The sequence below is a fragment of the Cherax quadricarinatus genome, unplaced genomic scaffold, assembly GCF_038502225.1.
Source record: "Cherax quadricarinatus isolate ZL_2023a unplaced genomic scaffold, ASM3850222v1 Contig35, whole genome shotgun sequence".
In the NCBI taxonomy this organism is placed as follows: Eukaryota; Metazoa; Arthropoda; class Malacostraca; order Decapoda; family Parastacidae; genus Cherax; species Cherax quadricarinatus.
In genome coordinates this window covers 88,607-102,441 of record NW_027195061.1, presented here as the reverse complement: position 1 = coordinate 102,441, position 13,835 = coordinate 88,607, and the positions used below count along the sequence as shown (strand labels likewise).

At 42.7% G+C, this 13,835-nt stretch overlaps 1 protein-coding gene across 3 annotated transcripts in view; it reads right to left on the bottom strand.

Moving 5' to 3' along the window:
• LOC138850962 (uncharacterized) overlaps positions 1–13,835 on the bottom strand; it is a 173,520-nt gene that overhangs the window by 129,843 nt on the left and 29,842 nt on the right. For all 3 annotated transcript variants that reach the window (XM_070079886.1, XM_070079887.1, XM_070079888.1), the window contains exon 2: positions 7,374–7,521. In XM_070079886.1, the coding sequence (XP_069935987.1) occupies positions 7,374–7,379 (6 nt within the window). In that variant the 5' untranslated portion in view covers positions 7,380–7,521. The remainder of the gene's footprint in view (positions 1–7,373; positions 7,522–13,835) is intronic.

Here is a 13,835-nt window from a genome sequence, read left to right as displayed (position 1 = left end):
TGGCAATCATCTGGTCTGTATTTCTCTGGGGCTCCATCTCTGCCCCTCGTTTCTTTCCTCAAAGTCTGCCAGAGAGTTAGCACCCATGCACTTTTCTTCTCTCAGAGAAGAACAGTATAATGTGCCTTTTACACTTCAGGAACTGGAGGCAACGCTCTCAGCTTGCCGATCATTGGCAGCTGGGCCCGACAACATTCATATTCATATGTTACAACATTTACATCAGTCAGCCCTTGCAGTCCTATTACGCCTTTTCAATCTTATTGGGTCACAAGGCGTTCTTCCACAGCTGTGGAAATCTGCTATTGTTCTCCCTTTCTGCAAACCGGGTACTACAGGACATGAAGCCTCCCACTATAACGGAGATAAAACACCTCAATTACTGGGAGCGCTTGAGGTTCCTAAACCTGTATTCCCTGGAACGCAGGAGGGAGAGATACGTGATTATATACACCTGGAAAATCCTAGAGGGACTAGTACCGAACTTGCACACGAAAATCACTCACTACGAAAGCAAAAGACTTGGCAGACGATGCACCATCCCCCCAATGAAAAGCAGGGATGTCACTAGCACGTTAAGAGACCATACAATAAGTGTCAGGGGCCCGAGACTGTTCAACTGCCTCCCAGCACACATAAGGGGGATTACCAACAGACCCCTGGCAGTCTTCAAGCTGGCACTGGACAAGCACCTAAAGTCAGTTCCTGATCAGCCGGGCTGTGGCTCGTTCGTTGGTTTGCATGCAGCCAGCAGCAACAGCCTGGTTGATCAGGCACTGATCCACCAGGAGGCCTGGTCACAGACCGGGCCGCGGGGGCGTTGACCCCCGGAACTCACTCCAGGTAAACTATCATCCCATCGCTCTTACCAGTGCAGTTTGCAAAGTGATGGAACGTCTGGTAAATAGACGTTTAATGTGGTATTTAGAGACACACAACAGTCTCTCCACTCGTCAATATGGCTTTCGTAAGGGCCATTCTACCATAGACCCCTTACTACATTTGGATACATATGTTTGCAATGCCTTTGCAAATAACCACTCAGTTATTGCCATATTTTTTGACCTTGAGAAGGCATATGACACAACTTGGAGGTATAATATTTTGGCCCAAGCCCACTCCTTAGACCTCCGAGGCAATATACCATCTTTCCTTATGAACTTTTTAACTGACAGACATTTCTGTGTTCGAGTCAATAATGTGCTCTCCCCGGACTTTGTCCAAGCTGAAGGTGTCCCTCAGGGATGTGTTCTGAGCACAACACTTCTCCTTGCTATAATGATTTGGCCTCTGTTCTTCCATCCAATATTTGGTCATCACTCTATGTTGATGACTTCGCTATTGCTTGTGCAGGAGCTGTCTGTCATCTTATTGCAGTTTCTCTCCAGCATGCGGTCGACTGTGTTTCCAGTTAGGCCACCATGCATGGGTTTAAATTTTCCAGTACCAAAACTCACCAAATTACTTTCAGTAGACACCCTGTCATCCTTTTTACCTCTATGGCTCTCGTATCCCTGAACATGATACAGTCAGGTTTCTAGGTCTTCTCTTTGACCATAGGTTATCCTGGAAACACAACATTACCTCTCTAAAGGCAACTTGTCACAGCCGGCTGAACCTTCTTAAGACCCTTGCTCATCTTTCCTGGGGAGCTGATCGTCAAACTCTCCTTCGCTTACATTCAGCCTTCATTTTATCGAAACTCGATTATGGTGACCAGATCTATTCAGCGGCCTCTCCTGCTACTCTCTCTAGCCTTAACCCTATCCATCACCAAGGATTATGTGTATGCCTTGGTGCTTTTCGCTCTTCCCCTGTTGAGAGCCTCTATGCAGAAGCGAATGTTCCATCCTTGTCTGATTGCCATGATGCCCATTGCCTTCGCTACTATGTGCGCTCTCACGATCTCTGCAATCCTTCCATTTATAGAATGGTCACTGATGTAAGTAGACATTCTTTATTTGTTCGCTGTCCCTGTTTGCTCCATCCCTTCTCTCTTAGCCTACATTCGCTCTTGTCTTCCCTTCAGTTACTGCCTTTATATGTTCATGTAGCATCTCACTTTTCCCTACCTCCCTGGGAAGTTCCAGCTGTTCGGGTCTGTTCTTTCTCACTCCCTTGCTGGAAAGCCCAACTGCCTATGGTGGCTTACCGCTCTCTTTTTCTTGACCACTTCCACTCTCAGTTTCATGCCATTGCCGTGTACACAGATGGCTCTAAATCTTCTGACGGCATCGGATTCGCAGCAGTGTTTCCGGACAGCACTGCGCTAGGGCATTTACTATCTTCGGCTAGCATTTTTACTGCAGAATTGTATGCCATTCTTGCAGCACTTATTCATATTGCATCTATGCCTGTGTCATCATTTGTGGTTGTCTCAGACTCCCTTAGTGCTTTACAGGCTATACGGAAATTTGATACACCTCACCCCTAGTTCTCCGTATCCAACTTGGCTACGCTATATCTTTACCAAACATAAAGATATTGTTTTTTGTTGGGTCCTTGGTCATGTTGACATACAGGGCAATGAACAGGCAGACACTGCTGCACGGTCAGCAGTACATGACCTACCAATTTCATATAGAGGTGTTCCATTTCCAGACTATTTTGCTGTAATAGCTTCCCACCTTCACACCCATTGGCAACAATGTTGGTCTGCTCTGCTCAACAACAAACTTTGTTCTATTAAACCGATTATAGGTTACTGGCCGTCTTCTTGTCACCAGTGTCGAGGTTGGGAGACTACTCTCTCCCGCCTTCGCATTGGCCATACTCGTCTTACTCATGGATATCTCATGGAGAGGCGCCTGCTCCTCTCTGTGAGAATTGTCAGGTTCCATTATCGGTCAGCCACATTCTGTTAGACTGTCCACTTTATCAATGAGCACACAGAATTTACCTCCAACGTCGTCTTTGCTCCGCTGCTCTCTATTTACCTTACCTTCTCGCTGATGGACCTACCTTTCATCCAGACTCTCTCATTGACTTTTTGACAACAACTGACTTACTCCATAAACTCAGATGATACCTTCAGCCCTTTCTACCTCAATCTCTTGCTACCCTCTACCCCCGCACTACCCCCTGCCCCGCTGTTTTCTGTAACCTACTGATCATCCCTCCTCCCTTCTGCCATCCAGTACCCTCGCTTCCTTCCCTACCCTGCAGCGCTGTATAGCCCTTGTGGCTTAGCGCTTCTTTTTTATTATAATAATAATAATTATTATATATTAATTTGTATCCAAAACATTGCTGGGACCTATAAATACTATGCATATACAGTGGTACTTCGAGTTTTGAACAGCTTCCAACTCTAACAGTTATGTAAGTGTACTTTTGTAAGTGCTTTTGTAAGTGTATTTTTGTAAGTGCTTTTGTAAGTGTATTTTTGGGGGTCTGAAACAGACTAATCTAATTTACCTTATTCCTTATGGGAACAAATTCGTTCAGTATTGGCATTCAAACAGCCTTCTGGAATGAATTAAGTTTGTAGCTCAAGGTACCACTGTATTTCTAGACAGTACGTGACTAAGGTAGGTGAAAATGTTCATCTGTCATTGTGTTTGTGACTATTTGAGTACTATTTCAGTACCTAATATTAGTGTCAGAACAAAGATTAACTATGAAATCACAAGAACTACTACAAATTGTCATTATCAGAACATAAAAATTATACAAATTAAAAAAAAAATGAGAAAAAAAGGTATATCAGCAATGCATCAGCTGAGTGATAAGTGCCGACTTTGCTATCTCATAATTACTGACTAGTTTTTTTTGTTTTTTCTTGACATTATGTAAAAAAAATGTCCTCTTCATTAAAAAAAAAATCAAAATATTTGGAGCACTGGGCAAGTAAAGGACAATTAAGGGGTTAAGTCAAGTAGGGGCTGGTTTGATAGGTTTAACCCTTTCAGGGTCGGCAGGCCCTCTCCTAAACCTGTTCTCAGGGTCAGAAATTTTTTGAAAAAAAAAAAATTCTTGTGAAATGATAGAGAATCTTTTCCCGATCATAATGACACCAAAAGTATAAAATTTGATGAAAAACTTATGGAATTATGCTATCGCGAAGTTAGCGGTCTCGACAATGTTTACGCATCAACGATTTCGCCCATTTTGAGCCCTATATTTGGCTAATTCCAATATACCAGGCAACAAAAATCATAACTATTTAGCTAAAACTTCATTTTTTCTATAGAATGAGTACAAGAAATCACCAATTTACTGATTTCAACTATCCAATAACGTGGTCAGAAATTGGCAATTTTGCCAATTTCACACAAATTTCAAAAGATGCCAATTTCCAAATAGGGTCCAGAATAAACAAGACATATTTCTGACACTAAAATAACATATCCTCTCTTCATTAGTCACGTCCCCAGGCCTCCGTTACATTTCTCTTGCTTTCCACTTTGAATTTTTATTCTCACAAAAAATAGAAGATTTACTGTTATACAGACTACTGCATTAGTGTAGAAATGGTATAAATAATATCAGCGCACTTGTGAAAGAATATTAGACTCACCAGTTGACGTGTATTGGCATGATTTGTTTACTTTTGAACTTTGGTAAAAATCGAACATTTCTGCTACTTTGAGCTCAATTTCAAGGTACTTTTCATTGTAAAATCAGTCAAAATCATCTCAATTTCTGTAATATGTCTTCCATTCTATAAAATGAGACCAAGAAAACTAGAATACAACAATAAATAGCATACAAAAATACACTGCAAAGTCGCTGTTTTAAACGAAAAACAGAGTCGGAGTTTTTTTTCTCATTATGCACTGTGTGCTGCAAGAATTTTTTTATACTGTGCACACTGATCACATAGACCCATTCTTTCATATGTAGGCCTACAAGCTTTCTCTCACTAGATTTGAAGGCGCTAGAATTTATCCTCAACAAGACCCCTGGACACTGGTGTACCACAGGGTAACATTCAGTGATCTTCCAAGAGTATCACAACATCTTACACCTATTCTCTTTGCTGACAACACAACTTTTGTCATCTCTCGCCCAAATTTAGCCTCACTCAACACAATTGCTAACGAAGAACTCGCAAACACAGCAACCTGGTTGACCGTCAATAAACTTACACTAAATAAAGACAAAACCTTGTACATTATGTTTGGGAGTAGAGCAAGTGAGGACCAACTAAATATGCTTAACAACATCCTTATTGCTAAACATAATGAGGGAAAATTCCTGGTCTGCACCTTGGTAACAACCTAAAATTCAACACCCATATCCAACACATAACAAAAAAAAGTTTCTAAAACAGCTGTCATCCTCTCAAAGATATGTTACTATGTACCACAAACACCACTACTTACACTATATGTTACTATGTACCACAAACACCACTACTTACACTATATGTTACTATGTACCACAAACACCACTACTTACACTATATGTTACTATGTACCACAAACACCACTACTTACACTATATGTTACTATGTACCACAAACACCACTACTTACACTATATGTTACTATGTACCACAAACACCACTACTTACACTATATGTTACTATGTACCACAAACACCACTACTTACACTATATGTTACTATGTACCACAAACACCACTACTTACACTATATGTTACTATGTACCACAAACACCACTACTTACACTATATGTTACTATGTACCACAAACACCACTACTTACACTATATGTTACTATGTACCACAAACACCACTACTTACACTATATGTTACTATGTACCACAAACACCACTACTTACACTATATGTTACTATGTACCACAAACACCACTACTTACACTATATGTTACTATGTACCACAAACACCACTACTTACACTATATGTTACTATGTACCACAAACACCACTACTTACACTATATGTTACTATGTACCACAAACACCACTACTTACACTATATGTTACTATGTACCACAAACACCACTACTTACACTATATGTTACTATGTACCACAAACACCACTACTTACACTATATGTTACTATGTACCACAAACACCACTACTTACACTATATGTTACTATGTACCACAAACACCACTACTTACACTATATGTTACTATGTACCACAAACACCACTACTTACACTATATGTTACTATGTACCACAAACACCACTACTTACACTATATGTTACTATGTACCACAAACACCACTACTTACACTATATGTTACTATGTACCACAAACACCACTACTTACACTATATGTTACTATGTACCACAAACACCACTACTTACACTATATGTTACTATGTACCACAAACACCACTACTTACACTATATGTTACTATGTACCACAAACACCACTACTTACACTATATGTTACTATGTACCACAAACACCACTACTTACACTATATGTTACTATGTACCACAAACACCACTACTTACACTATATGTTACTATGTACCACAAACACCACTACTTACACTATATGTTACTATGTACCACAAACACCACTACTTACACTATATGTTACTATGTACCACAAACACCACTACTTACACTATATGTTACTATGTACCACAAACACCACTACTTACACTATATGTTACTATGTACCACAAACACCACTACTTACACTATATGTTACTATGTACCACAAACACCACTACTTACACTATATGTTACTATGTACCACAAACACCACTACTTACACTATATGTTACTATGTACCACAAACACCACTACTTACACTATATGTTACTATGTACCACAAACACCACTACTTACACTATATGTTACTATGTACCACAAACACCACTACTTACACTATATGTTACTATGTACCACAAACACCACTACTTACACTATATGTTACTATGTACCACAAACACCACTACTTACACTATACTATTCACTGATCTACCCATATTTGTGCCAGGGGTTCCATAATGACAAACCACCTAACACCAATAATAACACAACAAAAAGCCACAGTGCGAATTATTACACAATCCACTGCTAGACAACCCCCCAACAGCTGCCCTAATTACTGCCCATACCAGCTGCACACTCACCCAGTTAGTCACCCATCATCCACACTACCACCCACACTGGGCTACCAATACTGCCATCCACATGGTCACCATCACATCACCTCGTTGCTTCCAGCCTCCATCCTTACACATCTCCAAAACTCAGCAATATACATAAATACGTAAACAAACAAAAGGAAAAAAAAAAGACTTGTATACAGGGTTCGCTATTGTCTGAGGTTGTGGTGTCTGCAGCAGGTCTTGGAATGTATCCCCGGGGATACTGGGGTCCTACTAGATTATATATATGAGCAAATGTGGAGTCCCAAGTGCAAGAGCTCAACTCTACAGACACATGAGAACACCACAAATGAATACACAAGAATTATCCTTACCATCATTTATGTGCTGTGAGTGGTATTTGAATTTCCTCAGTGGTCAACAGTGGAACTAGAGTGATGTTGCCTGCTGTTGCGTATCAAACAGTGAGATGACGTGGTGTTGCCTGAGGTTGACTGTCAGTGGAACCAGATGTGATGCTGCCTGTGTTAAATATAATTAATTATACTGGACAAGTATTAACCCTTTCACTGCCACTCACAAAGATCTACATCACTGAGATCAGTTTCACTCACATAGTTCAACATTTTAATTAATCATAGAGCACTCAAATATGCTATGAGCAGTACATTTTGCTCTACACCTTAGAGAATAAGTATGTTCAGTGGGTGTGCACTACACAAACAATCTTGCCCCAGGAAGTGCATGATTGGAAAAGCTAATCTCTGATCTTCTGTTTGGGTTAATATAGTGTCTTTAAGGCATTTTCTTGGGTGAGTTTACTGTCATTTTTTCAGTCCCAGTTCACTGACTGGAAGATATATGTTATTATAATAATACAGTATATATTTACTACATGTATAAGGTATACAAGTACATGTACAAGGTATACAAGTACATGTACAAGGTATACTAGTACATGTACAAGGTATACTAGTACATGTACAAGGTATACTAGTACATGTACAAGGTATACTAGTACATGTACAAGGTATACAAGTACATGTACAAGGTATACAAGTACATGTACAAGGTATACAAGTACATGTACAAGGTATACAAGTACATGTACAAGGTATACTAGTACATGTACAAGGTATACAAGTACATGTACAAGGTATACAAGTACATGTACAAGGTATACAAGTACACATGTACAAGATATACAAACCATAGCTGACATCAATGACATACTACTATATAGAAACTCACTTGTTATTCTGAACATTTCCTGCAAATTAGGTCAGTTTTGTCCCAGGATGTGACCCACACCAGTCCACTAACACCCAGGATGTGACCCACACCAGTCCACTAACACCCAGGATGCGACCCATACCAGTCCACTAACACCCAGGATGCGACCCACACCAATCCACTAACACCCAGGATGTGACCCATACCAGTCCACTAACACCCAGGATGTGACCCACACCAGTACACTAACACCAACGTATAGTATGCAAAGTCATGGAGAAGATTATCAGAAGAGCGGTGGAACACCTAGAAAGGAATGATCTCATCAACAGCAGCCAACATGGTTTCAGGGATGGGAAATCCTGTGTCACAAACCTACTGGAGTTCTATGACATGGTGACAGCAGTAAGACAAGAGAGAGAGAGGGGTGGGTTTAGTTTAATATGTTTATTATGCACCCCATACCCATCCTGTGGGCGGTAGTCAAAAGATTACAGAGGTACATAATTGGTCCAGGGACTGGACTCCAAAGTTTTGATAGCTGAGCAAGTTACAGAGGTAATGAACTCACAATTTACAAAGGTAATGAACTCACAATTTACAAAGGTAATGAACTCCAGGTAGGTCTAGTCACAATCATGACAAATTACAAAGGTATTTACAGATTACAGAGGTACATAATGGGTGCAGGGACTGGGTCCCCAAAGTTTTGATAGCTGAACTAGGTACAAAAGTAATGAGCTCACAAGTTACAAAGATAATGAATCCTGTAAGAATGGTTATTTATGTTTATACATGGCTACAATCATGAACAAATTATAGAGTAATGAGCAATTCACACTTCCACACCCGGTCACAACTGTAATGAGTTATTGGTGCAAATATTGATTGTTGAGTCACACACACACACACATTCACACACACACACAAACGCACACACACACACACACACACACACACACACACAACGCTGATGGAATAACAAATAAGTGGGAGGAGTGGCATGAAAGAGTCAAAGAAGCATCACCGGACATCATAGCTCTCACAGAAACCAAGCTTACAGGTATGATAACAGATGACATCTTTCCAACGGGATACCAAATCCTGAGGAAAGACAGAGGGAACAGGGGGGGTGGAGGAGTGGTGTTGCTGATCAAAAATCGCTGGAATTTTGATGAGCTGGAGAGAGGAGACAGCGGAGAAGAAAGTGATTACATAGCGGGAACACTTCACTCTGGAGGTCCCAAGGTGGTAATAGCAGTGATGTATAACCCACCACAGAACAGCAGGAGGTCAAGGCAAGAGTACGACGAGAGCAATAGAGCGATGGTTGATACACTGGCTAAAGTGGCCAGAAGAGCTCATGCATGCAGGGCAAAGCTCCTGATCATGGGTGACTTTAACCACAAGGAGATCGATTGGGAGAACTTGGACCCACATGGGGGCCAAGATACATGGAGGGCTAAGATGATGGAGGTGGTACTGGAAAACTTCATGTGCCAACACGTAAGGGACACTACAAGAGAGAGAGGAGAGGATGAACCAGCAAGGCTGGACTTAGTATTCACCTAGAGTAGTGCAGATATCGAGGACATCACATACGAAAGACCCCTTGGGGCCAGTGACCATGTGGTTTTAAGCTTCGAATACACAGTAGAGCTACAAGTGGAGGGAGAAGCAGGAAGGCCAGGACGAATGAAGCCAAACTACAAGAAAGGGGACTACACAGGAATGAGGAACTACCTGAACGGGGTTCAGTGGGACAGAGAACTGGCAGGGAAGCCAGTTAATGAGATGATGGAATATGTAGCAACAAAATGAAAGGAGGCTGAGGAGAGGTTTGTACCCAAGGGTAACAGGAATAATGAAAAAGCCAGGATGAGCCCATGGTTTACCCAAAGGTGCAGGGAGGCAAAAACCAAGTGTGCTAGGGAATGAAAGAAATATAGAAGGCAAAGGACCCAGGAGAATAAGGAGACCAGTCGTAGAGCCAGAAACGAATATGCACAGATAAGAAGGGAGGCCCAAAGACAATATGAAAATGACATAGCAGCGAAAGCCAAATCTGACCCAAAACTGTTGTACAGCCACATCAGGAGGAAAACAACAGTCAAGGACCGGGTAATCAGGCTAAGGAAGGAAGGAGGAGAGACAACAAGAAATGACCGTGAAGTATGTGAAGAACTCAACAAGAGATTCAAAGAAGTGTTCACAGAGGAGACAGAAGGGACTCCAGAAAGACGGAGAGGTGGGGCACACCACCAAGTGCTGGACACAGTGCACACAACCGAGGAAGAAGTGAAGAGGCTTCTGAGTGAGCTAGATACCTCAAAGGCAATGGGGCCAGATAACATCTCCCCATGGGTATTGAGAGAGGGAGCAGAGGTGCTATGTGTACCCCTAACAACAATATTCAATATATCTATCGAAACAGGGAGATTGCCTGAGGCATGGAAGACAGCAAATGTAGTCCCAGTCTTTAAAAAAGGAGACAGACATGAAGCATTAAACTACAGACCAGTGTCACTGACATGTATAGTATGCAAAATCATGGAGAAGATTATCAAGAGAAGAGTGGTGGAACACCTAGAAAGGAACGATCTCATCAACAGCAGCCAACATGATTTCAGGGACGGGAAATCCTGTGTCACAAACCTACTGGAGTTCTATGACATGGTGACAGCAGTAAGACAAGAGAGAGAGGGGTGGGTGGATTGCATTTTCTTGGACTGTAAGAAGGCGTTTGACACAGTTCCACACAAGAGATTGGTGCAAAAACTGGAGGACCAAGCAGGGATAACAGGGAAGGCACTACAATGGATCAGGGAATACTTGTCAGGAAGACAGCAGCGAGTCATGGTACGTGGCGAGGTGTCAGAGTGGGCACCTGTGACCAGCGGGGTCCCGCAGGGGTCAGTCCTAGGACCAGGGCTGTTTCTGGTATTTGTGAACGACATGACGGAAGGAATAGACTCTGAGGTGTCCCTGTTTGCAGATGACGTGAAGTTGATGAGAAGAATTCACTCGATCGAAGACCAGGCAGAACTACAAAGGGATCTGGACAGGCTGCAGACCTGGTCCAGCAATTGGCTCCTGGAGTTCAATCCCACCAAGTGCAAAGTCATGAAGATTGGGGAAGGGCAAAGAAGACCGCAGATGGAGTACAGTTTAGGGGGCCAGAGACTACAAACCTCACTCAAGGAAAAAGATCTTGGGGTGAGTATAACACCAGGCACATCTCCTGAAGCGCACATCAACCAAATAACTGCTGCAGCATATGGGCGCCTGGCAAACCTCAGAACAGCATTCCGACATCTTAATAAGGAATCATTCAGGACCCTGTACACCATGTACGTTAGGCCCATATTGGAGTATGCGGCACCAGTTTGGAACCCACACCTAGCCAAGCACGTGAAGAAACTAGAGAAAGTGCAAAGGTTTGCAACAAGACTAGTCCCAGAGCTAAGAGGTATGTCCTACGAGGAGAGGTTAAGGGAAATCAACCTGACGACACTGGAGGACAGGAGAGATAGGGGGGACATGATAACGACATACAAAATACTGAGAGGAATTGACAAGGTGGACAAAGACAGGATGTTCCAGAGATTGGACACAGTAACAAGGGGACACAGTTGGAAGCTGAAGACACAGATGAATCACAGGGATGTTAGGAAGTATTTCTTCAGCCACAGAGTAGTCAGTAAGTGGAATAGTTTGGGAAGCGATGTAGTGGAGGCAGGATCCACACATAGCTTTAAGCAGAGGTATGATAAAGCTCACGGCTCAGGGAGAGTGACCTAGTAGCGATCAGTGAAGAGGCGGGGCCAGGAGCTCGGATTCGACCCCTGCAACCTCAACTAGGTGAGTACAACTAGGTGAGTACACACACACACACACACACACACACACACACTGTATAGCCACATTAGGAGGAAGACAACAGTCAAAGACCAGGTGATAAGGCTGAGGAAAGAAGGTGGAGAACTCACAAGAAACGATCAAGAGGTATGTGAGGAGCTCAACACGAGATTTAAGGAAGTATTTACAGTAGAGACAGGAAGGACTCTGGGGGGACAGACCAGATGGGGACACCAACAAGGAATACACCAACAAGTGTTGGACGACATACATACAGATGAGGAGGAGGTGAATAAACTGCTAAGGGACATCGATACCTCAAAGGCAATGGGACCGGACAACATCTCTCCGTGGGTCCTTAGAGAGGGAGCAGATATGTTGTGCGTACCACTTACCACAATCTTCAACACATCCCTGGAAACTGGGCAACTACCTGAGGTATGGAAGACGGCAAATGTAGTTCCCATTTTCAAAAAAGGAGACAGAAAAGAGGCACTAAACTATAGACCTGTGTCATTGACGTGTATAGTATGCAAAATTATGGAGAAGATTATCAGGAGGAGAGTGGTGGAGCACCTGGAACGGAACAGGAGTATAAATGCCAGCCAGCACGGATTCACGGAAGGCAAATCCTGTGTCACAAACCTTCTGGAGTTTTATGATAAAATAACAGAAGTAAAACAAGAGAGAGAGGGGTGGGTTGATTGCATCTTCTTGGACTGCAAGAAGGCCTTTGACACAGTTCCTCACAGGAGGTTACTGCAAAAGCTAGAGGATCAGGCACACATAACAGGAAAGGCACTGCAATGGATAAGAGAATACCTTACAGGGAGGCAACAACGAGTCATGGTACGTGATGAGGTGTCAAAGTGGGTGCCTGTGACAAGTGGGGTTCCACAGGGGTCAGTCCTAGGACCTGTGCTGTTCTTGGTATATGTGAATGACATAACGGAAGGGATAGACTCAGAAGTGTCCTTGTTTGCGGACGATGTGAAGTTAATGAGAAGAATCAAATCGGATGAGGATCAGGCAGGACTACAAAGAGACCTGGACAGGCTACAAGCCTGGTCCAGCAACTGGCTCATTGAGTTTAACCCCGCCAAATGCAAAGTCATGAAGATTGGGGAAGGGCAAAGAAGACCGCAGACACAATATAGTTTAGATGGCCAGAGTCTGCAAACCTCACTCAAGGAAAAAGATCTGGGGGTGAGTATAACACCGAGCATATCTCCTGAGGCGCACATCAATCAGATAACTGCTGCAGCATACGGGCGCCTGGCAAACCTACGGATAGCGTTCCGATACCTCAGTAAGGATTCGTTTAAGACTCTGTATACCATCTACGTCAGGCCCATACTGGAGTATGCAGCACCAGTTTGGAATCCACACCTAGTCAAGCACGTCAAGAAATTAGAGAAAGTGCAAAGGTTTGCAACAAGACTAGTCCCAGAGCTACGGGGATTGTCCTATGAAGAAAGGTTGAGGGAAATCGGCCTGACGACACTGGAGGCCAGGAGGGTCAGGGGAGACATGATAATGACATATAAAATACTGCGCGGAATAGACGAGGTGGACAAAGACGGGATGTTCCAGAGATGGGACAGAGACACAAGAGGTCACAATTGGAAGTTGAAGACTCAGATGAATCAAAGGGATGTTAGGAAGTATTTCTTCAGTCATAGAGTAGTCAGGCCGTGGAATAGCCTAGAAAGTGATGTAGTGGAGGCAGGAACCATACATAGTTT